This window comes from Miniopterus schreibersii (assembly GCF_964146895.1).
Source record: "Miniopterus schreibersii genome assembly, chromosome: 6".
Classification (NCBI taxonomy): domain Eukaryota; kingdom Metazoa; phylum Chordata; class Mammalia; order Chiroptera; family Miniopteridae; genus Miniopterus; species Miniopterus schreibersii.
In genome coordinates this window covers 76,730,903-76,758,704 of record NC_138107.1, presented here as the reverse complement: position 1 = coordinate 76,758,704, position 27,802 = coordinate 76,730,903, and the positions used below count along the sequence as shown (strand labels likewise).

General features: G+C 38.5%; 1 protein-coding gene across 5 annotated transcripts in view; it reads right to left on the bottom strand.

The window, feature by feature from the left end:
• Positions 1-27,544, bottom strand: part of ADGRG6 (adhesion G protein-coupled receptor G6) — a 130,219-nt gene extending 102,675 nt beyond the window's left edge. For 4 of the 5 annotated variants that reach the window (XM_081140323.1, XM_081140319.1, XM_081140321.1 and 1 more), the window contains exons 1-2: positions 27,395-27,475; positions 20,014-20,114 (exon numbers count right to left, since the gene is read on the bottom strand). In XM_081140323.1, the coding sequence (XP_080996449.1) occupies positions 20,014-20,114; positions 27,395-27,396 (103 nt within the window). In that variant the 5' untranslated portion in view covers positions 27,397-27,475. Of the gene's footprint in view, positions 1-20,013; positions 20,115-27,394 lie in introns of all 5 variants that reach the window. The other variant, XM_081140322.1, reaches the window with a different exon arrangement.
• Positions 27,545-27,802: the final 258 nt, after the last annotated feature.

The following is a 27,802-nucleotide window of genomic DNA, read 5'->3' as shown; positions in this document are numbered from 1 at the left end:
CATTTCTACCAAGTTCCCAGACAATACTGAAACTATCTGTCCCAGGACCAAACCAAACTTTCAGAACCACTGGTGTAAACAAACCATCACTCCGGTGATGCTTCTAACTAAAACAGAGCCAGAGAAATTTTGCTGAGTACTACAATAAATCAGGCATAAAATACATACCCTGACTCCTGGTTATAGAGATGAAGTGAATTTAATTGGAGAAGAGTAAGCACGTGAACATGTGTAAACCTTCATGGTCTTTGCTTGCTCACTTGTAGGCTCTTAGGTGACTTACCTCTAACAAAATGGAAAGACCTAGGACTAAGAGCCAGAGCTACTTTCCGGTTCTTACTCTACATAGCTGCACTGAACTATTCTGCAAATCAGTTTCCTCTTCTGGCACACAGGAATCATAATTCCCTTGTAAGACTCTGATGAAGTAATTGAATAAAAATACTTTATACACCAAGGAACAATACACATAATGAAGTAGCATTACCGTAATTCTGATTAAATTTGATTTCATCTCAAAATGTAGGACTTTGGTTTTCTTTAGAGATAATTAAATTTTATACCAGTTTATGACTGTTGCTCATTATAATGAGTCATGATTAGAGCATATTTTAACTCAAAAATTTCAAAAAGCATTAGGCAATGGAAGAGAATTCGGTGGGAACATAGAAAAAGAGTTTACCCTTTATAAAAATAACTGCCTTCTGAACAATAAAATGAATAGAGATCATTTACCCAATCCCCTTGAGGAGAAAGAGAAACAGGGAAAGACGATGGGGAAGAACTCCTTTGCATTTACCACCGGCCCAGGTTAGAGTGCTGGTGTTATGCAATTATCAAGAAAACATACTATGTGTTTCCTACAAATATCTAATCGCTTATTTTTAAACTGAGTCGAGTCACAGTGTTCAGCCTCATAAATTTATTCTAAGTCTCTACTGATAAAAATCTGTTTCTTACTAGAACTGATTTTCGTACTGTGTTCAGAAACAACACTTCCCAATATAAATGGTGAACTTCAACTTTACATCTGAATTAGGGAATTTTCCAGCTTATACCGAAAACTGCTATTATGGTACTTCCACTTCCTCCTAGTCTTAAAAAAAAAACCCTAAATTCCCCTTTTTCCTTCTTGCCTATCATTATTTTAGGTGAAGCTGTAATTCATTGCCTCATCCTTCATTTTATGAGGTTTTATAAATTAAAACATTCAAAGAAATAATACGCCATTGATGACTGCATTTCATCTGAAAAAAAACCCCCACTAAATTAATGAAGAATAAAGTATCAGAGCAGGATGGGATACTAGTCTTTCATAATCAGACCAAGATGAGACATTATACTTTCACAATACCCATGACTTGGTACTGAATCACTGAGAAACGCACCAAGGGTTTTCTGGATGCTATCAGTTTCTGAAAGAATGATCTATGTCAACTTATCTAAAAAGGATTCTGGAAGCGAAACAATTTTTCACTTCAAAAATGCACGCAAATACAAATTCCTAAGTCTACAAAAGGGGGGTTCACAGCCAAGTAACCACTGACCCCCCCCAACGCACACATACACGCTCCCTTAACCCACACACGACTTCACGGTACGGCCTTTCCACAGATGCTGCTGCGATCACTCCAGCCATGAGGTCTCCGTCTCCACCTAATAACGGAGTTCTGATAACAGATGATCTCAGGCTCATAGAATGAGTTTGTCCCTGCATCATTAATTTAAAAGAACAGCGAACAGTCAAGGGGTACATAAGAACAAAACAACTGTGTTCTGGACACGGAGCTAGCGTTCACAGTGACACTCGTCCTGGACCACATTCAAGGCCAAAAACGAAAAACAAAAGAAGCCGAGAGTTCGAAAAATCATAATATTGCGTATTAAAAGTAATTAGGCTTAATAAGATACGCTAATTACTTACCTAAACTTCCAGTTAATGCTTCATTCCCATTTACTTTTGTATGCGAGCTCTGAAAATTCACAAATTTTGTAGCAATGTAGGGAAACGAGGCCACAACAAGTGGGAGTCGCTTATTAACGTTTCTTATTAGGAGGGAGTGTGCAGAGAAACAAAAATTACAGCTCTGCATTTGTCTTGATGCACACTGCTGTAAATCAGCCCTGTGACTGTTGCAGAAGCAACTCGTTTAAAATCAAACAAAATTAGTCTGAAGACACATTTTGAAAAAAAGCTAATGTTCTTGATTCTTTCTCCTATTTTGATACTTGCATGCTACCTCTCAGCCTCCTACATGCATGCATATTTTGCAGCCATGGCATAAGTAATATTTAATACTGGTATTTAATTGTTCTAAATCTTATGTGTATTTCTACAATGCAATTATAGTCATTTTGAAGTAATTCATAAAGTTACTTTGTATTAATATAATTTTAGTTGATGCTTTTTTTCCCCCCCTACCATAGGTAATATTAGATGAGCATCTTCATGTGTGAAGCCTTTATTTCTATTAAATTATTCTCCTTGGTAAATCTCCCAGTAATTATACAGAAGGTACTACATCTTAACATCATCTTCTGGGTTAATCCAGTATGGATTATTTTTAAAAATCAAACATCCTGCCCTGGCTGGTGTGCTCCATTGGTTGGAACATTGTACCATACACCAAAAGGTTTTGGGTTCCATCCCTGGTCGAGGTGCGTCTCTCTCATGTTGATGTTTCTCTTTCTCTCCCTCTCTTTTCATATTTCACTAAAGTCAATAAAAACACATCCTCAGGTGAGGATTTAAAAAAAAAAAATCAAACATCTACATTTAATTTCAGCATAATAAATCCACCAATTATAAGAGAGAAAAACCCTTTTGTAAAATCCACAAAGAGTCATTCAAATGAGAAGCATATTAGATATATTGATAAACATTTAAAGCAATGATTACATCCTGTTTCTAAATAATTCATAATAAAGACATTTCCAATTTGATTTATAAGAATACGGCAAAGATACAATGACTTTTGAAATATCTGGCCTTAAAAAGTCAAAAATAGCAAGTCCAAAATGTACTAATTCCTTATATTGCAAAAACCAAGTTCCTAATTGGTAATTTGGATTTTAGGATTCTTTTTCCCATGGAAAAAAAATTATAAAATTCAGTTACAATTCCAGGCCAACTCATATCCTAACTAAAACAAAATTAACAGCAGCCCAGAGTCCCAAACCCACTCAATACCCTAGAGCCTGGGTCCAAGATACTGCTACGCCCCGAGGCTCGGGGGAGATGTGACTGCGAAGGTGGAGCCGCATGGGAGCGTGGCCCCTCTGCTCCTCCCCTGGGCAAGGGGCGGGAGGGAAGCAGGCCGCAGTGGAGAGGTGCTGGGAGCCTGCACCCACCCCGCGCGGGGGGCCGCTCAGTCACGCAGGGGCCGGGGAGGCCAGCTCCACGCACCGGCCTCTAAACCATGTTGATCTGTTGAGTCCAGGATTCCCATGTCCCCAGCTTCTTTCCAAGTACTTTGTAATTCTGTGTGTACATCAGCAGGGGCGAAAGGAATGAAATGCTGAACGGACCGCCAGGGTCTGCAGCACCCGGACCGGTTCGAGCCGTCGGCTCGGGTGCAGTGCCTGCAAAGCCCGGGGGAGCCCTCTCTGCGCCGGCAGGCCACCGCTGCTGCGCCTTTCACAGCAAAGCCGCGGCGCGGCTGGGTCACCTGCTCCCAAATGTTTCTCTCCAAAGAACGTGCTTTAGTCCATTTGTATGGCAGTGCCTACACTCTCTGCTTCGGACAGAATACAAAAATGAAGAAGACGTGCCCCCTACCTTTCAGGCACTCATAATAAGGGAGAAAATACAAACATTAACAATCATAAAGTACAATTATGGTAACAAAATACTGAATAAGTACAAATTGTTACAGAATCCTAAAGAAGAGATGGGGAAAGATAGAAGATTTAGAAAATACTTCCCTGCTCCATTTCTACCTATATAATGCTATGCAACAGGTGGTTACATAAATCTATACACACATGAAAATTAAGGAAAAAAACTACCCATCTTACCAGCCTCAGTTTAAATGCTTCCTACGCAAAGAGGCATTTAACATAGATCTTGAGATGGGAAGCACTTTATTAGGTAGCAAAAAAAAGAGAAAAGAGATTTAGGTTGAGTAAATGGTGTAAAGACAGACTTGGAGTCAGGGAAGCACTTCAAATATCAGAAAAAAATGTTTTCCAATTTGTTTATTTCTTAGATCATGAGTAAGAAAACTTAGAAACAGCTTAGAAAATATTGGTTAAGGAGACATGGTGAAGGACCTTGACCGTCACTCCGTAAGGGCAGTACTTAATTCAGCAACTGAAAGCTCTTCAAGGTTCCTAAGCAAATTTCACTTTAAGAAATGTTCATATGAAAGTGGTTTATTACTAGATTACAAAGAAAGACAGTAGAAAACAGTACCAGGTTTCCTTATTATTACAAAAGTTGAGGCAAGAGGAAATAAGGGCCTGCATTAGAATAAAGAGCATTAAAAGACAAAATCAAACAACAGAAAGGTGCAAGAGATGCTCCAAGATTTATCAGTAGATTAGATCTCAGAGAAGTGTTGCTAAGGAAGAGTCAAAGATATCTCTGGAATTTTGATTCTGAAAGGAAGAAAAATAATGATATCAGTGACACAGTAAAATCAGAAAAAAGAGCTTAGGTTGAAGAAGAGCTTAGACTGTCCCACAGAGGTCCATGAGAAGCTCCCCTGATCAACCTGCACTTAACTGATTCCCGGGTTGACCTACTCTCATGACTCTCTCCTTAAGTCTGGGAAGGCCTGGGGAGGGGACAGGAGTCAGGGGGAGGGGGTATAGTATATACATACTAGATACATATATATACTAGATACATATATAGAGCAAGCAGAATATTCCAAGCTAATAGTCCTATGATGAGCTGCTCCCACAAGTCGAGTTGTGCTTATTAGATTGTTTGTTCTCAGGCTATATTTTGCTAGTTGTACTTCATGTTCCATTACAAAAGTTATTATATTTTTCATGAACCAATAATATTAAGAACATAAAAGAATATATAGGCTTAGAAAAACTTGAGTGAATGGTTAGGAAAGTTTTTATAAAAGTAAGTAAAAATAGATGACTGATGGTAAAACTCCTAAAAATAAGGAAGGATTCTATGTTCAGATCACTTCATAAGCAATCTCCCTCTACTGCAAAAAAAAAATAAATCAAAACTAGAAATCACTGATGACACATTCTGGACATAACTGATGCAAGAAAGACAACACTGAGCTCCGATGAGCAGATCTATCCTCAAAGAAAAGAACTTAACTCTATGTCAAAAGATTGGTATATATATATATGTAAACCTACATAAAGTTCAAAGAAAACGGTAGGGGCCCCTGGCTCCAGCCTGGAGGGAGTAACAATTATTGTATCCTTCCACTTCCAGCATAAATAAAAATGTAAGTGGACAAAATATATGAAGCAACTGTTTTCAGACACTAAACAAACTTCTGCTCCTTGAGGGAAAAGAAACACTTAAGGTGAGCCCTATATTTAAAACATATGGATATATGATAACGGTTTCAAGGTATCTCTATAATATATGAAGATTTTAAAGAAAATAAAATGCTGTCCTATTCAATGGCTTCAGCCAACAGTATTATGACTTGTAGCACAGGTCCTGCACCAAAACATCTGCTACATCAGCTTAATTTTAAACTTGTACAAAACACAGAAATGAGGTCAGACTTTAAGATGAAAGTTGGACATCTTTTTGTAATATCTACTGAAGTGAAGTTATACCATTTTTTACTGAATTTAGTGAATTATACACAGTGCTTTTTCAAATTATCCAATAAGAATACCTTCTTGTTTACACGAGATGTTTTTGTATAACCTGTGCATCATCTGGGGCCTTAATATTAACAGTTGATGATTACGGGTCCATTACTCTGCTCCCATCAATGGCCACATTCTCATTACTCCCCCATTAGGCAAACAGTGACCTTTATCCAGGGGAGCGCTCAGAGCAGGTGCTTCTTCAGAAATGACACTGTCTTGACGGATGCTTTCATCCCCCTACTTCCCCGGGTAAACCTCTCAAGTCAGCGACAGGGCAGAACAAATAACCCCTCAGAAACCGCTCGCCAGGTGCTGAGTCTACCCTAGGTTGGAATTTTCAAGTGTTTGATTGAAATTTACTTTTTGGTCCGTGCTTTGTATTTGCGGAGCATCAAATTTTACAAAAAGATTTGTGGAGTTTTTCACAAATACATGTTTGTGAAAAGAGTACAAGCTGCTTTACAGTAAATGATGAACAGCTCTGTGAAGTTCAAACAAAACGAACAGAAAAGAACGCTTACGACGAAAACAAATGGAGCAAGTTTTCCTACGCCACCCTCTTTTATCTTTCATTTCAATAAATGGTAACAAGCCAAAAATATCAATAAGTCTCCAGTAAGATCTTAATTAAAAAGCAAAATCCAATATATGTATGAAAAATATGACTAATAGGAAAAAATGATACAATGATCATTGCATGTATTTTTATTAAATGGAGGAAATGAGCTCTCAAGGAAACAAAGCTGCCAGGCAAAGGTTTAATAACTTGAACTTTTGAATGTGTGTAGGGGCTAAAGAAGGGCAGAATATATCATCTGCAGAAATCTCTTAAGTACTGAAAATATTTCAATAAGCATAACTACACCAAATACAATAAAACAGAATATTCCTCTCCTGCTGGCCAAAACGTAAAACAAAACCCAGCAAGAAGTGTTTTAGAAGCTATTATTTAACTCTTGATATAGCCAGTAAAATCCTGGTAGTTCTGGGGGCACTATAATTCGATTTACTGTGTCCTAAAACTATTAATGGTATTTTTCCAATCAGCTGAGGGTTTTGGGGAGGTGTAATTGGCATAGAATAGAGTGCACATATTTTAAGTGTGCTGTTCAATGCATTTTGATAGATGTATACTCCTATGTAACTATATCCTAACCATATTTTGGAACATTTCCATCAACCCAGTATATCTTACTGTGTCTCCTTCCATTCAGCTGCTCCCTGGAGGCAACAACTATGCTGATCCCTATCACCGTAGCTTGGTTTTGCCTATTCTAGAATTCCATATAAATAAAATCATAGACTATGTACTCTCTTTTCCTTATTCAACATGTTTTAGAGATCACCATTCATGTTGCTGCATATATCAGAAGTTTGTTCCTTTTTTTTTTTTTTTTGCAGAGTCGTGTTCTATTTCATCAATATACCAAAATCTTTTTATCCATTTATATGTTGATGGACATAAGGATTTTTTCCAGTTTGGGGCTATTATAAATAATAATATTATGGAATTCTTATAGAAGTCTTTTTGTGGACAATTGTTTTCATTTCCTTTGAATAAATACCTGATAATATAATTATTAAGTCATGTACTTTTAAGAAACATCTATTTTTAAGAAACCACTGGACTGTTTTCCAAGGTGGTTGTATAACTTTTCACTTGCTCAAGCAGTGTATAAAAAAGTTTCAGTTGTTCACCACCTTCACCAAAACTAGTATTTTTCACCCTTTTTAATTCTAGGAAACCTAGCAGAGATAAAGTGGTAATTTCCAGTTTTCAGGATGAAATTACCACTACTGAAACCAGTTTTCTTAGGCAGAAACCTTAACCACTAGAATTAAGATTAGGGAACTTTATAAATATTTATAACCAATGAGCATTGTACGTTTACATTATATATACACACATATATATATAAAATCAAGGAGTATTATAATCATATCCTTATATAAAACTGTAAAAACAATAATGCACTGATTTTTTATTACTATGAAGTCAATGCATACTTACAGTTGGAAAAAAAGATATGCTAAACAGGGGGCTACCCGAATCTTAAGAACACAGAGACTGCTATCTCACTGTATTTCTTTTTATTTTGTTGTTGTTTTTAAAACTCTGACTGATGTTTAAAAAATCATACTACTCACAGAGTGATGTCCTGTTATTTTCAATTACATTTTAATCTTTATTCCATTTCACTAAATATTTGAAAAAAATAAAGTTAGGAATATTTGTACCACTTCTATGTGTGTGTACTATGTAAACACACCATCATTTATCAAACCCCCTACTGTTGGATATTTAGGTTGTCTTTAATATTTAAATATTGTCACCATTTCTGTAATGGAAATCCTTTGTTACCCACAGGCTCCTCCTGGTCAAAGAGTTTGGCAGATATTATAAAATGTATTAGCTTTTTGAAAACCGACTACCCTAATATATATTACATTTACAGAACCACAATACAAAATAACAAACCAAGTTCAAAGAATGCTTTTCAACTTATTGAAGAATTTCAAATAGAGCTGTGCCACATTCACCTACTGAGTAAGTAAGAGCTAAGTTAATTTGTGATCAAGTGACATTGGGGCGATGCAGTCAGAAAGCCAGAAATCACCTCCCAGCGTAACCGCATCTGACCACCCTCTGCCTGACTTTGCCAGAAACAGAATCTAAAAGATCAGGCAGTTTTCACCAGGTGTGTGAACCGTCCCCTCCGCGGAGCCCACAAGGAGGAAGGCCCGGCACACACGGAGAGGTATTTCTGACTGTGAAAGAACATCTTTGCGAAATTGTATTTCAGAGTCAAGCATGTAACTCACGCTCCTGATGGATCATGTTACTCAGTCAAGTTAGCAGCGGACTGATATCGAACCAACGTTGTCATCACTCGCTCAGATGCATCGAAAAATTCTTTGATGCCTGGTATGTGCAGTTCAAGTTTCAATAAAATCCAACGGAGATTTTAATTATTTTAAATATTTTTCAAAAGCACATTTTCCTCTCAGACAATACAGGATTCACTTGTATTTTTAACCTGAAATAGCCGATAGCATATTTTCTGATTTCATTTCTCACTAGGGTTACTAAAATTTAAAATACTTAGAAGTGACTATGGCCTTACTTTTAAAAAAATAAAAAGTTCTTCATTAATAATATGGGAAACATAATTACACGTGATCAATTTTATTATCAGATTTCAAATCTAACTTTTTGCTTCCATATGAGTAACAAAATTGGTTTAGTTTACATATTGTCCTAAGAGCTAGAAGACATCTAGTTTACAAAGCCTGTTAAACTGTATGTTCTGACCAAAACAATGATAAGCTGTGACTTACAGCACTAATTTTTTGTCTTATATATCTCTGCTTCCACAAATGGGAGTTTTACATGTAAATTTGCCAAAAATCCCCAGTTCAAGGTTGCTTCCAAATGTAATTCTAACAAAGATAAAGGTTGTTTGTACAGTAAAGCGAGGCACACGTAGTGAACAGACAGTGAAGATAAATCTCAGTTTTGCTTCAACCAACCATTTGAAATAAATATCCTAATAACTGTGATATAGAAATTTTTAAGATATGATAGGAATATTGAAAAGTATTCCAAAGGAAAGAAATAGGAATGGGAAACAGATCCCACTGGGCAAATCAGGATGCAAATCTTATTTAAATGAGAAACAAAGAAGTGATATAAGCTGCTAGGAAGGCAGAGGCAGCTAAAAAATCACTTTGAATAATATGAAAACCTTTGATGCAAAAAGGTATATTCTTAAAGTTGAATAAAAATAGGAAATTGACTAAATTCTAAATCATTAGTCATCTTATTTTGTGACCCAGTTTTAGCCTAAAACAAACTGTCTATGAAGAAAGTGTTTTCCTGTCTCCTTAATAATATTATTGCAGCAAACATGTTCCATCTATTAAAATTTTTAAAAATAAAAACCTTTGGAGAAGTTCGCACTACTTAGGAGATCTCAGAAAACCATAACATAATTGTTTACACACACAGACACAAAGTTGATACTTGCCAATGCATCCCCAAAATAGAATAATCTATTTTTTAAGGATGGTGAAGTAATAAGTCCAAATGTAGACTACTCTTCAAGGCATAGAGAAATGAAGGGAAAGACAAAGGAAAATTTGCCTAGAAGAGGAAAAGCATTGATGGGAGGTGAAAATTTTTTGTTACTTTCGAAAAGAAATGTGTTTGTTTTGAATGTTTGTAGGCTTAACTGGGGAAGGTATAAACCAAGCTAAGAAGTTTAAGATACAGGCGATAATGGGATTATTGTGGGGAAGATCTCCCACGGGGAAAGGGGGAAGGAGCTGAAAACTATTTAGAATCACTTTTTTATATTTTCAACAAAAGTAGTTATTTTTTAACTATATTTTAATAGTGATGAGATTAATTTGGCACTTAAAAAAAAGTGTTTCATGAGATGCTCAGCCCTTGAAATAAGTAAAAATAAATATACTATTCTAGTTGTTTTACTCATTTAGAATAACCATGTTCTTCTTCTGGCACAAATGATTATTGTAAAATTTTACAAAATGTCCTCTCAAATAGCTGGTCTTTCATAAAAATAGAAGAGTTGACCCATTAGTTTTAAAAACACAACAGAGTACCTATGCTAAATATAAATTTCTCTTCTTAAATAACTGAACACCTATGTCTAAATCCTAATTTTGCTTAGTAAAAATAGTCTTTCATTTCTGTGCTCATTCAATATTTAATTGATATCCTACTAGTTAACAGGTACTTGACAGGGTATCACAAAGGCAGGGAGCAATGAAACTGCATAAACTCAGGCCTGCCTGTGGGCTATGAGAACGTCCAAGGGAGCTCAGTCAGGCCAGATGCACAAGCACAATTCCAACTGTGGTTTAACAGAAACACTGGATGCAGGGAGATGACTGGAGTGTGTACAATACACCCGGCAGAGATGAGACTCGGAGGTAGTAGTTACAAAGATCAAGAAGACATTTCCAGCTTAGACTCAGCAACCTTTGGTCACAACTAAATGTGAGTCTAAGCAAGAAAGGGGAGGCCTCACGGGTGTGCGAAGTTCTATTTCTATTTCAGTTTTTCAATAGATATGCCAATGCTGTTCACCAATGAGGCAAGTAAGGCTGCCGTTTCTGAGGCAAAATGTATGAGAAAAAGCACAAAGTGCAGATTTAATCAACAAAACACAGTTCTGCCACTGAGTTACTAATGATGGCCTAGGAACGCTCTGAACGTCTGTCCCTTTGGCCTGCATCTCCAAAGGCACGCATCTCTGAATGCCCGCATCTCTGAATGCCCGCATCTCCGACTGCACGCATCTCTGAATGCCCGCATCTCTGAATGCCCGCATCTCTGAATGCACGCATCTCTGAATGCCCTTATCTCCGACTGCACGCATCTCTGAATGCCCGCATCTCCGACTGCACGCATCTCCGACTGCACGCATCTCCAACTGCACGCATCTCTGAATGGCCGCATTTCTGATTGCATGCATCTCTGAATGCCCGCATCTCTGAATGCCCGCATCTCCGACTGCACGCATCTCTGAATGCCCGCATCTCTGAATGCCCGCATCTCGCTGGATCCTGGCTGGCGGGGAACGGCCGTCTCGCCCGCTGGGCTGCGATCCCTCCTTCGGCCCGTCAGCGCAGTCCCTCGAGCGGCATGTCCCACGGGTGGCCTGTAACCAGCCGTCCGACTGCATCCCTCACTCTCCCCTGCGGAGACGTTGTTCCCATGACAGGAGGTACAGGAAGTCCTCGCTTAACATCACCATCGGCTCTGCGGCCTCCAGCGAAAGGGCGCATAACAAAACCAACCTCCGCACAGGCCAACTGAGACAAACGAGTTCAGCTCCCACGGCCTCTCATCAAAATTACGACAAAATGACGCTGGAGGAGACGACGTCACGCTGCTACATCTATCTTTCCACAGAATCCTTTCCAGTGCCTCTGTGCATCTGCCCCTGCCCCCTTTCCCGCTAGACCACCGTTCCCGTGGCCTTTCCAGTTTCCACCCTCTGCTGTTGCCGTCGGGGTAGATACTCTAAGGGTACAAACCACCCCGACAGCTGCATTAGTTTTTACATCCAGTCTGACTGCAGGAAAATCTCTCCAAATGGTCAATGCTGAAGCCATGCCATTTTGTCAGTGATTTTTCATCACCCTTGCTAGGAGACGCAGCTTAAACATTACCTCCTCCATGAAAACTTTCGTGAGAGCTCTTGTCACCCCTCGACACCACCTCTGCACTTCTATCAGGCCACGTCTCACAGTGCTTCCTCCTTGGCTCATGCCGGTCTCCTGGACACTACGGGCCATGACTTAGCTCTGCAGAGCCAGGACTTTGAGAAGAGGCTGCTATATGTAAAAAAAAAAGTCTGATACACTCATAAAGCTCAAATATTATTATGATATTATTAGCTTTTTAAATGTGTCTAAGAGTAGCAATACTAACTCTATGTTCTCTATGTAACTCTAGGTACTATGATGCTCTCACAAATGTTTAACTTACTTTAATAATATAGGGGAAGGAAAAGGCTTTGATTAAGAATATCTAACCCTCAGATCTGCTGGACTTGTCCTGATAAGGAAAATCCAAAGTCACAGAAGGAAAGTCGGGAAAGCCATTACATTCATTCACCAAACATTTCCTGAGCATCTCTTGTGCCAGCACAATCATAGCTACCACCGCGTTTGAAAATAGACTCCTCCTCAAGGACAACAAATGGTTGCACAGTATAGTGTTATGTGTCAATTATATCTCAATTTAAAAAAGAAATGGATGCAAATTTAGAGAGAACTTTATTCAGAAATACTTACTAGAAGAGGCAGACCTCTGTAATGTGTGTGTGTGTGTGTGTGTGTGTGTGTGTGTGTCACACGTAAACAAGTCGGATGGTGAGAAATGATGAGAGTCCTTAACCAAACACCTAGGAAAGTTCAGGGCTTACTGAACTGGAAGGAGAAAGTCCTATGTTAAAAGCAAAGGCTCTGAGAGAAGAACCACAGACCTTATTGTTTATTGAAACAGTACTTGTGGTCATGAACTTCCCACAAATAACAGATTTCCAGGTTATCATTCTAAAGAGGGATGTGATTAGCAGCCTAAGTAAAAAGCTAATATTGACCTCTGATGAGCCAGTCAGGACACAACTGGTGCGCACAGTCTGCATAAGAGAGTTCTGGAAGAGGTGGCGGCCACATTCCACCAACCTTAGTGGGTAGGTACACTTGGAGCTTATTCCCTTAAAAAACCCAACATGGAGGCAAAATATCTCTAAAAGTCCAGCCCTTTGCCCCTATAGTACCATTACTGAAGCCACGGAAATCACTCTAAATGGAAAACTCCCATCCTTGGTCTTAAAATTCTGTTCAATAAAACCCATAATCCAGCAAAACTGTTACATATACTCATTAAGGGCCAGTATTAATTGTTCTTATGCCATATTTCCGTGCATATAGTTAAGGAAAAATAAATAAAGGGAGGAATGGTAGATGTGTTTAAAAGCAGTGAGTAATATTCTCATTCAGAGTATTTTCTTTTTTTCAGATCTGCATTTTACTTTAACAATATTCTTTAAAGCTTTCACCAGGTAAAGAATCTTCTAAAAAGACCCTTCTGTTTAGGGATTTGCAAAAATTATGAGCATTAGCTCATTCTTGTAGCTTTACCCAGATCAATAACAGTGATTAGTGTAATTTTTTAAATAAAGAGAAAAAAAAAATCTGAATTTTAAGTGTGTTGACACAATCCATTACCTGGGCTCTAGTGAGAACACTTTCTTTCTTTATCTAAACTCACAACACCAAGCTTGGAGCAGAATATATTAGCGGGAGGCCTCTTTTCTGACTCATAACAGTTGATTGACTGAAGAAAATTTTGTAATTTTTTAAAAACTTTACCATTTCTAAACCACAAGTTTAGCATGAAGCTAGTGAAGCTAGTTTAGGCATACCTTTAGATATTTTTTAAAGGTATTTTATTGATGTTTAGAGAGGGAGGAAGGGAAAAGAAGAGCAAAACATTATGAGAGTGGAACATGGATCCCCTGCCTCCTGCACGCCCCCTCCTGGGGGTCGAGCCTGCAACCCGGGCATGTGGCCTGACCTGGAATCCAACCTGTGACCTCTTGATTCATGGGTTGGTTGAGACTAAACCACTGGGCCACACCCAGCTGGGTGGCTATAAATATTTTTAATGTTCTGTTTAATCGAGATAATTAGTTTCAACCATAGAAATATGGTGGCACATAGTCCCAGCTGGACTATTTCATTCCTTTTCTAAAATTTTGTTTTGTTTTGAGAAAATGGTTAAAAAGGTTCATCTGAACCGGTGACAGCCACCACCTTATGTTGACAAATGAGCTTATTGCTTTTCAGGTGTATAATCATCTTAGTTCAGTACAGGAGAAAGGATATTTTTAATATTGGGACTTCATGCTCAGTGTGGGATTAACATCTTCTCATCTAACCTCCACGCTTTCCTCCCCAGCTGCCCCATCCTATAAAATACATTTAGTCATCAAAACTAAAATAAGTTCTTTTTTCCTTTTGTGTTTTGGTTCTTTTTTCTACCTTCTTTACTTGCTGACTATGATGATACCGCAGTCTCGGGAAGGATGGTTCCCAAAGAGCACAGTTCTACTTGTGGAAAATAAGAGAAAAATTCCTTAAACATTGATTTGGAAGTGGCAGAATATTTTTCACCTTCCAAAGTTTAGAATTCCCCAGGTTTATCTTGTACATGAAAGTGACTTGCCCAATCTCTAATTCAGTAGAAAAATTACCTGCTAAAATGGAAAGGAAATGCACAAGAACAAACCTTTGAGGTAAAATATACACAATATGGCATTCTGTGTATACAAAAAACAGACTATAACACACACACACACTCTCTGTAATTTAACAGTAAGCTGAGGAAGCCTTCAAGGTTTTTAGTACAAATTCCTCTTCATTAGTAAGATTCTTTTTTCATGCCCTGATTCCAGGAATGAAGAGGAATTTGAAAGGCAGCTGGTTTTATTTTTTGGCAACCAATTACTAAGAGAATCATTTGATACTTGAAGCATTGACTCAATCATCCTTTCTCTGCTCCTTTAGGTACTTAGATTAAGTCCATTACCTCCAAATATCTAAAGATCACTATCTTATTTCTACTGACTTTGCTATTCCGAAGTAAATATGCCATTTCTCTAATTTTTTTTTTTTTTATTCAGCAGGATTTTTACTCTGAAAAAAACAATTTTTTATGCAAAAGCGACAAGGTGTGGCTGACACAAAGGACATGAGTCCACAGCTGCAGCCCACCCACTCCCAGAGGCTTCACATGACAGTTAGGCAGAGATGCCCTGAAACATTCCTCAGATTGCTTGAGGCCCGTCCACCGTGAGGATCCGCCTGCCAGGATCTGCTGCTATGAACTCTCTGCAGCCTGGCAACCATGCTGGAGGCGAGTGTGACCTGACCAGTGAAGAGCAGGACTCTTTGCTGACACCCTCTCTTCCTCCCCCCCTCTGAGGGTATCAGCTTCACCTGGAACCCCATCAACATACTGCTTGGTCACTTGAAATTGTCACTGTGGTGATGCCATCCCTCATCTACTTTTATGGGATGGAGCTGATGATTCCAGTGTAGGATTTCATATTTACCTACATCGAACTCAGGTCATCTCAAAGGCATATGAAGAAAACGAGGGGGGAAGATGCCCCAAAGGCACTTTCATATCCAACTTTCTAGGATTTGTTTACTTGATCACAGTTGCTCATCTAATCTGAAGCGCAGAATGGGACAACAGCCTTCAGCTGAAAGGCTCAGACAGTATAATTTGGAGCACTTTAACCCTGACTGGAAAAAGGTTATTGTTATATATTACAATTTTCTGTTAGTCAATCGTTATTGTGGCTCTTTTTTCACTTGATAAGAATAGTTTGTATATCTTCTTTTGACTTTTCAGACACATCTATTTAGTAATTTTAAACACATATTAAAACTAAAATGGCTAAAAAACACTGGCAGATTTATAAAAGGATAAATTTTCTCTGCATTTGAAAGCCTTTCAATCAAATATAAACGTATGTCTAAAATGACGCGTCTAACACTTACATACAGAGTGCAATGTAATTGGTACCACAGAATAACTGCTCTTTCTACACCAGACGCATGAAGACACGAACAAAAAGAAATAGAAGATGTCTTTTGCCCAAACGCTCACCTTCCAGAACTGGGCCGTGGTCTGGGCTAGAAAGCTCAAAGTTCAAGCCAGATTGTGCTTTCAGAAACATTTCCCCTTTTAGTTTTATGTCACAGATATCAGAACAACACTTAGCTTCGAAATAATCTGCTGATATCATCACTTTTCTGGAGAGAAGGGAGGCTCCTCCCTCATGCCCATGACTAAGGTTATCTGTGTGGAAACAGGCTCCTGGTTGCCTAGGAATTCACTGGCTCTCGGCGGTGTGTTTCCCACTCTCCTGGAAGCCACAACCTCTGTCTGCCCGAGATACCATCATTCTTCTTCAGCGTCATGGAGAGTCATGCTACATAAAAAGCGTTATTTCTTGAAACACCTTTCAGACATTCTTATCAAGTGAAGAAATAGCCAGAGTAAAGGTTCCGTGACTAACCGAAAAGTGTCACATTCATGCACTACAGCAGTCTCTCTGGACATTTTTTAAGTGTAGCTTCTTTTTTTAAAAAAAAAACACAAATAATTTTATAAGGTATTTTTAGTTTTCCAAAGTCCTAAAGTAATACAATGCTTATTGTAACACGGCAAATAAATCAGAGTTACATAAAGTTCCATCGCCTTCCTCTTTCTCACTCCAACCCTGAGTTAACCCAAGTTATGCCCCTGAGATAACCTATTTTAAAGCTTGTTGTGTATCATTCCATGTTTTATTAATATGTTCATACAATCTTATTCATGAACATATATGCATAACATATCTCCCTTTTGTAATACAACCTATTATAAATCTGGAAAGTCTCCTATTGTTCTGCAACTTGTTTTTTAATTTAACACTATCATAAACATCTTTCCAAGCCAATGTACACAACTTGACGACATTGTTTTGAATGGCTGCACAGTATGTCACCTTATTAATGTAAAAAAATTATATAACCATATCCTTGTTGACGAACGATTAGAGTATTTATCAACTGTTTACTATTACAATGTTACAGTTAAAATACCAGCACATATTTTTCTACATATTTACTACGTTTTTTCCTCCTATAGGATAGATGCCTACATGTGGGAGTGATGTCAAAGAGAATACACGTTCTTGGTTTTTAAAAAAGACAGAACCAACAGTGCTGGCGTGTACCCTTTCCCCAGCAACTCTGATAATACTAGATGTTATCAACCTTTCTAAATATTGTCAGGCTAGTGGGGAAAAACAATCAGGTTTTGTAAGTTCCACTTCCATGGTACCAGCTGAAATATTCAGCTGTTATTTTATTGTAGCTCCTATGAAAAGTTATAGTCATCACTTGTCAAGAGACAACACATTCTTTTTCCACATTTCTTTTTACGACCCTGAAGGACACAAACCTTGCATACTATTGATCTGAAAATGCCCTGTGAAAGTACAAATTTTCACTTACCCACCAGGAGAGTTAAAGTCACAATTCTGTTATACGAATTCAACTATTGATATTATCCGAAATAACAACAGTATTCTAATTTTTAATCATCTGAACTGTCAATCTTAACAATCAAAAAAGGTTTTGCCAACCTTCCAACCTACTATCAAAGTCAAATTAACAAAACATTAGCAATCAAGAAAGCAACCAAAATCTGCAGACTGTCACTAAAGGATACTGTGACAGTGATAACGGGGCACTGATGAGTTGAGGGGTGGGAAGGCTTACCTGAGGTGATAATGATTAAGACTTGAGTTATCAAAAAAGAGCCAGGTGTATGTAGAAGGCATGGTCAAGTAATAGAAAGGCCAATGGGTCTAGAAAATAGTAAGGGCAGGAAACAATAGCAGGACAGCAGGGTGGGAGGTAATGATTGAGAGTGAAGCAGAGAAGAGGTAGGAAGCAAGAATCTTCTTGGCACGTGCGAATTTTGAAGCCTATTATATATTCAAGTGTAGATGAGATTAAGCAACCCAGGAGGTGACTCCAGGGTCCAGGAAGGAGCCAGGGCTAATAATATGGATTTACCAGACACTAACATCAAGATGCCATTTAAAGTCACAATAAGGTCACATAAGGGTCATCTGGAGACATGAAAAAGTCAAAGGGTGCATCTGTAGAGATACAGGATCACAGTTAAGTACTAAATGTTCTTGAAAATATAGTGGTGTTACACTATGATTTAAAGATAGGACTGAAAATTAGATCTATCTAAAGCTTTAATATGCAATATTTTAACTATACTGAGTTACTTATAAGGCAAAAAATTTATATTAAAATTGCAATAATGACCCCCTAAGATATTTTTTGAGGTCAGACATTCATGAGCAAAGTGGTGGCAATTTAAGTGAATCATGTTAGCAGATATATAAACACAAAACTTTTTGGCTTCATGAGTAAACACATTAACAATCTGCGACAAAGTCTTATTACCTGGTGCACATAAAGTGTTGGGTAATGAAAGAAATTTTCTAAGAAAGGCTTATTGTGTGAAACAGTAACTTGAAAACATGTAAGTGCTTTGATTCCTATGACCTTGAGAATGAGCACCTCCTTAAAGTTTGCAACCTTGGTGCTTTTTCTTTCCTCTCTCCTGGTTCCAGCATAGTTGACTCCTTTTAATTAGTCTAAAATGTGTGTCTTATTTCATTTATTCAAATGGTTAAAATAATGAATGTACACATATCAATTAAAATATTGACATCTAAAATTTAAAAATCCCAATTTGAAAATTTACAAATGCCACGACCTAACAAAAATGAAACTAAGCAGGCTACAACTAAATTTAATCTCATAATTTATCTCACATCATGTAACTGGGTTTTGGAATGTCACTTATGAGAGTCAGGAAATTGTTCAACACTGTACATCATAAAGGTCCAATGTATGTGTAATATTCAGATGCCTTTAGAAGTTTGTTTCCTCTTTCTGGCAATAACCGTAACAGATAGAATAACTTTATAATGAAATTGAAACAAATACACAAAAACTCACTCAAAGATCAGTTTTGTTTTGAAGCTACTAAACAAATGCCAGGGAATTTCCGAGCAAGTAGCTGAAACTCTTAAAATACATGATGGCCTGGAAAGACAATACTTATATATTCAACACAAGTTGAACTTCTTGACCCATAAATAAGCAATTTTAGCAGATAATCTATCTCTGTGATTCATTAAATGTATTATTTGTAATAACATACAGCTATATTATAAATATAGAATATATAAAATGTAATAAATACATAAAACTTCATGAATAATGATTTTATTACAAAGAAAATTATAAACTGAATAAAGCAGTAAGAAATGAGTGAAATAAAATGAACTTAAGAGAAATGTGGTTTGCTCAGTACCAAAACCAGATAATGAAGAAGCAGTTTACTTTTAAACATCATTCACATTCCTCAGGTTCTGATTGGCCTATTTATATAATTAGCTGTTTATGGAAAATTTAGCTTTCAGCAACAGCTAAAAGAATCTTGTTTGAAATTTAAAAAAAAAAAAGTAATTGGAAAAATTAGATCTTTTAATTCCAAGAATACTGCAATTAAAAATAACTTTTTAATATCATTTGAACTCAACTAAATAAGCTTCATGGTCTAAAAACTTAATTTCAAATCCCTGTCTCATACATAGTGATGAAATCAGGATAAACAAAAATAGCAAAGTCTATACTTTCTATAAATAAGTATATAAAAACTTGAGAAGAGAAAAATTAAGTACTGTATATTTATTCAATAGTAGAAGAACAGCTAGTACATTTTTAATGTCAGATATGTAGCTATCTCATCACTCATCACCAGCTAGATAAATAAATAAAGCTAAAAGAAATGCAGTGATGATTAAATATATTCATTGCAAAATAAAACAATGACCAAAGTAATAGCATTCACAGAGGCATGAGAGGCCCTGGGCAGAAAAAGCATGTAAGGACAGAAACGGAAAAGAGCGACAACTAATACAGTTGAGGTTACTTAAACAAATAGCACACTTAAACGGAAGACAATGGAATGACTATTCAACTGGGGGCTTCAAAAGGAGAAAAAGTCTTCCTTACCTGAGTGAGGAACACAGACAATGGATAAAGCAAATAAGAACAACAGGGAAGTTGGCTTCCACTTCCAGTGACAGCTCCACATTCGACCCAAATGAAACATCCTGCAATGGAAGGAAGCGGCAGTCAGGACACGCAGAGTTCAATAAAGAATTAGGAAATTAACAGTAAAGGTACAGGTTTCCAGCAGGAACCAGCAATTAGAAACCTTTCTCAGTCTTGCTTCTAAATAAAGATGATGAACTAACCACCTCCTTTAGGCTGATTAGGCAAAAGAAAAAAAAATCCATTTGTTTTACTTGCCACCTGGTAGCACCTTCCTTATTAGAGAATATATGAAAGGTGATCTTTGCATGGCGATGGGGGAATAGTCATAAAGTTCAAGGGAAAAAATCATTTCTTAAGAAAAATAAAGCAGTTTCAGATTCAGAGTTTAGCATCACCAGTCACATGGAGATCTGGGTGGCAAGAAGATGATTATATCAGCACCCCTTATCATCTCCCAGAAATTCAAACTTTAAGAAAATATTTTCATTTTGTAATATCTGCTGCTTCACAAATGGAAATGATTAAAATTAAATTGCCCCTACAATGAAGCATTGAAGCATTAACAACCAAAAAGATGAACTTCTTTGTCTAGCTATCAATGTTTTTATATGGCTAATAAACACCAAGTATTATAGAAACTAGTAAATGACATTAGAGAGGCGGTGCTTTGAAAACTCTCAAATAATTCTCTATATAACTAATAGTCTTGTCTTTAAACTCAAAATCATCCTTAATAATGATTTAGACAGGAACAGTCATATTATCTTGGCTCAAAACAGTGGTTTGATACCTTTCATTGACTCAGCCCCACCAAAAGAGGCAAGCCAGTGAAGGGGGCAGCAAGTATAAAAGTCAGTCACCAAAAGGGACCTTATAAAAGGACTGGTGACAAGAGAGTCACGAAGCAGGAGGATAGACAACCAGCAGTGAGAAATCTCCAGATCTTAAATCCCCAAAGGGACTTAGTTACTTTGCTTATAAGTGGTAATTAAGAGTCATTTTACTTCTAAAAAGAGGGGCAACTAATAAGATACTTTAGGGTCACAGTACAGTTGACCCTCGAACAACCTAGGAGTTAGGGGTGCTGCTCGCTGTAGAGTTGAAAATCCATGTATAACTTATGACTCCAAAAAACCTTAACTACAGTTTTCTCTTAGTAACCATGGGGGCCAATTGTGTGTGTGTGTGTGTATATATATATATATATATATATATATATATATATACACATACATACATAAATAAATAATCGGCGTGTAAGTGGACCAGAGCAGTTCAAACCCATGTTGTTTAAGGGTCAACTGTAATACCTTCTTTACCTGAAGGTGGCTCATCTGGCGTAAAATACATAATACTAACCAGAATACCAGAAAAGTGGGAAGACATCAAGTGATTCTTGCACTTGCCTCAAGCCTGCATTTTTAATCTGCATTTTACTCTTCGAGACCATCTAAGTAGCAAAGAGAACATACTGTAAAGTCAGACCAACCTGGGTTTGCTACTTATAAACTGTGTCACCCTTGGGAAATTTACTCGACCATCCTGTGCCTCCTTTTTTCACCTGTAAGTTAGGAACAGCAATGGAATCTAGTCCATAGAGTTGTTGGATGACTAAGTCAAACCACATCTTTTAAGGATAGCGACTGTCACTCAGTAAGCACTCAATAAAAACTGGTTATTACTATTGCCATCATCTCATGCATCCTAACACAAGTGTGGCTATTCTGTCAACAGTGAAATCAAAAGAAAAGACTATAACAAGAATGGACAATAGGACTAATGCCATAGACCAATTCCAATGAACTGACTTCGTGGCCACTTCTGGGACCACCTTGCAACAGAAATAAATTATTCACTGGGTCATGAACACAAAAATTTCAAGTAGTGTCTCATATTCATGCCATGTTTTTATATTCACCATACTAGAATTTCCAGCATCATGCAGCTCCTAATGGAAATTCTAAACTAGAGAAAGATTAAAGTCTGAAGATATTTTTTTTTTTGTATAAAAGGTATGTTTTCAAATACATACATCCAAAATATTTGAAATCAATAGCAGTGTTACTGCTTATGAGAAGCGAGCTGGTAGAGTAAGTCATCATCCTAATAATGGATGTCAACTCTGGAATAACACAGTTACATCCTGGAGCCTCAACTTACAGTGTGGTTTGGGAGGCAAAACTCTCAGCTTATTTTGAGGATATTATCTACCAAAGGGAACTAGAGATAGCACTGCATGGTACTTAGTAAGAGCTTCAAAAAGGTAAATGATAAACTTCGGTCACACGGAAAGTTCACTCATTTGGATGAATGTGTCCATTTCCCATTGATGCTGGATGAATGAGGTGTTTCCCACTCATCCTGAAGATGAATGAGTGTGCTTCTAAGCAAAAGAACAATATATATTCAAAAAAGTTTAGATCTGGGAGGACCAAAGATGAAGTCTAACCTCCTCACTTCACAGAGGAGGAAACTGAAGCCCAGAGAAATAAAGGGGCAGACCAATCTAACTTGGCTTGCCAGGCCTACAGATATTAACAGAAGGCAGAACCAGCCCAAGAGAATGCCCAGCTTCTTAATCTTTGCGGCATGTGAGAATTCTCCTCTATCAATATATGACTAATGGCCCCCTTTTCGGTTCAAATGCTCTCTAAACAGGATTCAATGAATTGCATTCATTAGCTTGGCAACACTCAATACTGTTTATTTCATGCACTCACACAACTTCCTTTAGCTGCAAAGGGTTCTCACATTTGTGGAGTCCATATCCAAACCTGAAGCTGCTTTACAAAAGCTGCCTGCGACTGTCAGACACCCAAGGGCTTGATGCATCCCAGTTCCGAAGGCTCCATCACTCTGCACAGAAAGCAAGCTCGGGCCAGGGCGAGTACTTGTAACAAAACATAAACCATATGACACGCCAACTTTCATCCACTTTGCTGTTTACTGAAGATCAGAAACAAATAAATTAAGAATAGAACAGAGGAAGGAAAGCACTGCATGTCTTCTCAGGGGATCATTTAGCAAAGACACATCCCTGAGATTTAAACAACTTTCTCACAAGAATGGAAAATTCGAACAGGGTTACTAGGGTTCTAAGTAAGAACTACAAAAAAACAGTACAATCTGTGTCACCTGGGTCATGGCCTCAAAGTTCTTTTAAAGAGAGCAAGAATATTGTTCAGTAAAAGAGAGTCACAGACTTAATAATCTGAAAAGAATCTAAAAATTACACAATAAAACCTATCATCTCACAGGTAAAAGAACTATGACGCTAAGCCACTTGCGTAAGAGCATATAATCAGTGGTGAGAGAGCCAAAAGACCCCTCCCCCCGTGTCACCTGGCTCCCAACTCACCTGTCTTTTTGAGAATCACACTACCTCAACTGCAAACTTGATTCTAGTTTTCAATCTGTATAGACTACAAAATACAATATGCTTGAGTCCTGTCTCAGGAAGCTTGAAAACTTAACACTTTTACAGGAATTGTTTTAAATGGGGGTATAACCCTTGGTGGACAAGATTTAATCCAAATGCATCACTGAAATAATCTAAAAAAAACTACCATCTTTCATCTTTTTGCTCCTACTGTGACTAAACATCACAGTTTAAAGAGAAATTAGTGAACAAATTTTGCAATTAGTGGAGAAATTGATATGCTACTAGTTCTATTAATACCAGAAATCATTAGAATTAACTTCATTCTCCATGCCGCAACTGTACTTCTATGCCACACCTTTTCACAAAAGGGAGTGAGGAGTGGCTAAGAGCATAGCTGAATTCTTCCAGAGTGAAAACAATGGTAATTTGGTTTATTCAAGTCTGCTTATAATTGTGTTTCTTCTTCTAGTTAAAGATAATGTTCCTGAGCCTAAGCAATGAATGAAAAGGGAAAGGGCTACTCTGTTATTCAAGATCTGTTATTAAGTTGGGATCATCTCTCTTCAAAAAGGCGGAAAGGTTTACTCTTCACAACGGCACAAATCTTGACCCTTACTTGAGCTGTAGCATGCACAACTGGCCTGCACCATAGGTGAATTACAAGGCACCCTTGAGACACACACACACACACACACACACACACACACACACACGAGTACATGTAGTTGGGATATTATGCTAGAGTTTTGCAAAATGTTACATTGGGAGAAACTGGGTAAAGGGTACCCAGGATCTCTCTTGGTATTATTTCTTACAACTGCATGTGAATTTACAAATATCTCAATAAAATTTTCAATTAAGAAAGTAAACCCTAAATCCCTGATGTATGTAGTTTACTCTCAAATGTTTTGGGGGAAAATTACGTACATGTGTGTGTATGTGTGTGTGTGTGTGTACAGGGTGGAGGGAAGAAGAGAGGAAGCAAAAAGATAAAATAAATGAAGTAAATATTTATAATAAGTGACTCTGTATAAGAGTATACAGGTGTTCTCTGTACTATTCTTGCAACTTTTCTGTAGGTTTAAAATTATTTCTAAAGAAACTTAAACACACACATATGCATTTACACTGAAGTGTTTCAATGTTTATCTTATGACACATTCATCGCTATTGAGTAAATCATTGCCAGTTTGATAGAAGTAGTGTCTCATTTGGATTTCCTTTATTTGGATTGGCGTGTTCAAGTTATGTGTACAGTGTTCTATTACAATACAAATGGTTTTCTTACTGATTTGTGATTTTTTTTTTTTTACCAATTCTACCCTAAATATGTTAAACCTCAGTCCTACTTGCTACAAATGTTTTAAATACAGTAATCTTGAAGCAACTTTGATTTCCTTGAAGAAAACTGAATAATTACATCCTGGGTGATGCTTATAAAGGAAAGTAGGATGATACTCAGGTAGCCACACTTAAGTTTTTTGGCATTTTTACTTACAATTGAAATGTCCTTTAAATGCTGTCACCTCAGCATGCATCCAATGTAGATAATGCAATAATGCCATCCAATTAGAAAGGAAAATGGAAAGATACAGTTTTTGCCCAAGCATGCCACACACATTGAACAAAGTCTTTTTCTATTTAGTCTAAATAGTCTTTAGAAACTTTTAACCATCCCATCAGAAATGTAAACTCTGGAAGATATGGGCAGTTAAAAAATGGTCAGGTTTAAGGAAGCAGTTGTAAGTTTATTTTTAATATATAAACTGATTCTCTTTCAAATCATTATTTCCAGAAATCAGAGTGACGTGTCTGGTTAGGCAGTAAAACTACAAGCTTCTAATATTTCCCATAAGCCAAGAGACAATAGCCTCATTCACCATTCACACTGGAAAAGCACAATGTCATGTAATTTATATAAGCCATAAATGGAAAGTAGCTTCATGCAGCTTCAGACCAACTAATGCTAGTCTCGTTAAACCTACTAAATTTCTTAGGGTATGAAAAACATGCAGTTACTAAAACTCCAAAATATATTTATAAAAGTCCATAATTTCAGAATGTGAGTGTAATGACATATACCCTTTTTCGTAATAGGCAGAAAATATACTTAGCTTGTATACGTGAATATATTAAAACTTAAAAGGTAATATAGTTTATGTTTCTCATTTTAACCTTTGTCAAGAAGACAGTAGAAATATTTTTCTTGGAAAGGTTAGTGTTATTTCCATATGTTCTAACATACTAATACCTCAGAAGAATCAGATCATCTTAAACCATTCCATATGAATTATAAACAGCAAAATGAGAAGGAAAAAACCCAGTTATTATCTGGCAAGAAATGGAAAAACTTTCAGTCAAAATAGCTCAATAAAGAACTCAAATCAGTGTACTAAACTCTGTATTTTTTGTGATTAAATATTCATGCTTTCACTGTATAATGACATAAGATTTTTTAATCATGTGGAGATTCAAATGGACTATATAACTTAATTTCATAATCAGGACAATTTTCCATTATCTGTTGGTCATTTTCACATCTTTTATTTTAAAAATTGGTATTCATATTTTATTTTTATGTATAACATGCTCCCCCCCCGATGTACATCACCTAGGAAAGCTGAAAGTAAACTAGACAAATACCTGATGTTAAAAACCCTACTGTATTTTCAAGAAAAACTGAGGTTTAAAACAAACTCACATTCATTAAAAATGTGTCGCCTTTATAGAACAACTCTTTTATGGGACTGTTGGCTGTATCCCAAAATAAAGTATTTCAGGCTCTACCTTGACGATTCCACTGACATAAAAGAAACTTTGAAACTCACAGGTGTGGAATTACTTCACGTGCAGCTTTAATAAAAAATAAGTGGTTCCCTTCTAATTATACTGGAACAGAGCTACAGAGTACTAGGCTTGCGGATAATTACTTTTTCCTATTTTACAAATGTGTACTAGGGACACTGGGAGGTGACGGTGCAAGGAAAGGAAAAACAGGGCCTGAGGGGTACATGTTTTCCCCCAGGTAGCACACGTAGGAGGAAATTTAAATGGAAATAAATAAGGGTCCAGGAGTTGGGAGAGGGAGGGTGACTATCAATTTCTAGAAACTCTTGTATCTTAGTCAGTGGAAGGGAGAAAAAAAAAAGTCTATCAGGGTGTCTGCCTAAGGTTAAATAAAACACCAGAGGTAAAATTACATATTACAAGAAAAAATAACTTCTGAGTTGGCCACAAAAATAAGCCTGGCCCGTTTGAGAACAACCTTCCTTGTTTTCCATTCTGGGAGGCCAAGCGGCGCTCGGCGGCCCTTCCGCGGGGTCGCTCCGAGGCACCTGGCCACTGCGATGATAATTCCGCAGGCGCGAAACCTGTCATTAGGTTTCTCTACCCTTTTATTTGCCCTCTACCCCCCCTTCTCATTCTATACAAGTCCCCCCACAGATCCCATCACATAACTGGCCTAGTCCTTAATTACTTTTTAATCTACAAAGTGCAACCGAGAAACCTCTTTTCTCCCGCTTTTTAAAAAAACCATTCTAACGACCCAAAGATCCAAGAGTAAGTGCTCCAGCCAAGGGCGGCAGCGTGTCAAGCCCACCTTTTCCGGGCCACCGGTACCTCCCGGCCCCAGGTGCCGGTCGGGGCAGCGCTTTCCCGGCGGCGAGGCCCCTGGACGGCGGCGCCCGCTCGGCTCCAGCCGAAGCGCGCTCCCCACCCGCGAAGCCCTGCCCTCCTCGCGGGCTCACGCCGCCCACCCGCGGGGCGCACCGCTCGGGGAGGAAACGCCAGCCGGCGGGCGGCAGCTGCAGCGCCCGCAAAGCCCTCGGCGCCGCGCGAGCTGGGGACGGGCGGGCGCATTCCGTCCCCGTCCCTCCCGAGCCCCAGCGCAGGGCGCGGGCGGAGGAGCGCGCAGGGACAGGTGTGGGGGCCTGAGACGCGGGGGGCACTCACATGGCGGCATTACGGCACGGAGGTCCCCGAGGGCCGCACGGTCATCCTCCGGGTGCTTCCCGGCCCGCCGCTCCCAGGTCCCCCAAGGAGAGCCCCGGCGCCCGGGCGACGCCGCGCCCCAGCCGGTCCCGCTCCGCTCCGCTCCGCGCCGTCCGCCGGAGGTTCGTGGGCGCGCGGGCGGCGCCAGGTGGAAGGTCGCGCGGCCGAGTTCAAGTGCGGATCGCGGGCCGGGCGGGGCGCAGGTTCCTCTTCCAGAGAAGTTGGAGGAAAGTTAGGGAGGCGGTGCCCGCGGCCGGTGCCGCGCCCTGGCCCCGCCGCCGAGGGGCGGAGGTGGGCTGGTGGGCGGAGGGGTCCGCCTCCGCGGTCCTCGCCCCGCCGGGAGGGCGGCACGTGGTCGCCTGGTGGCTC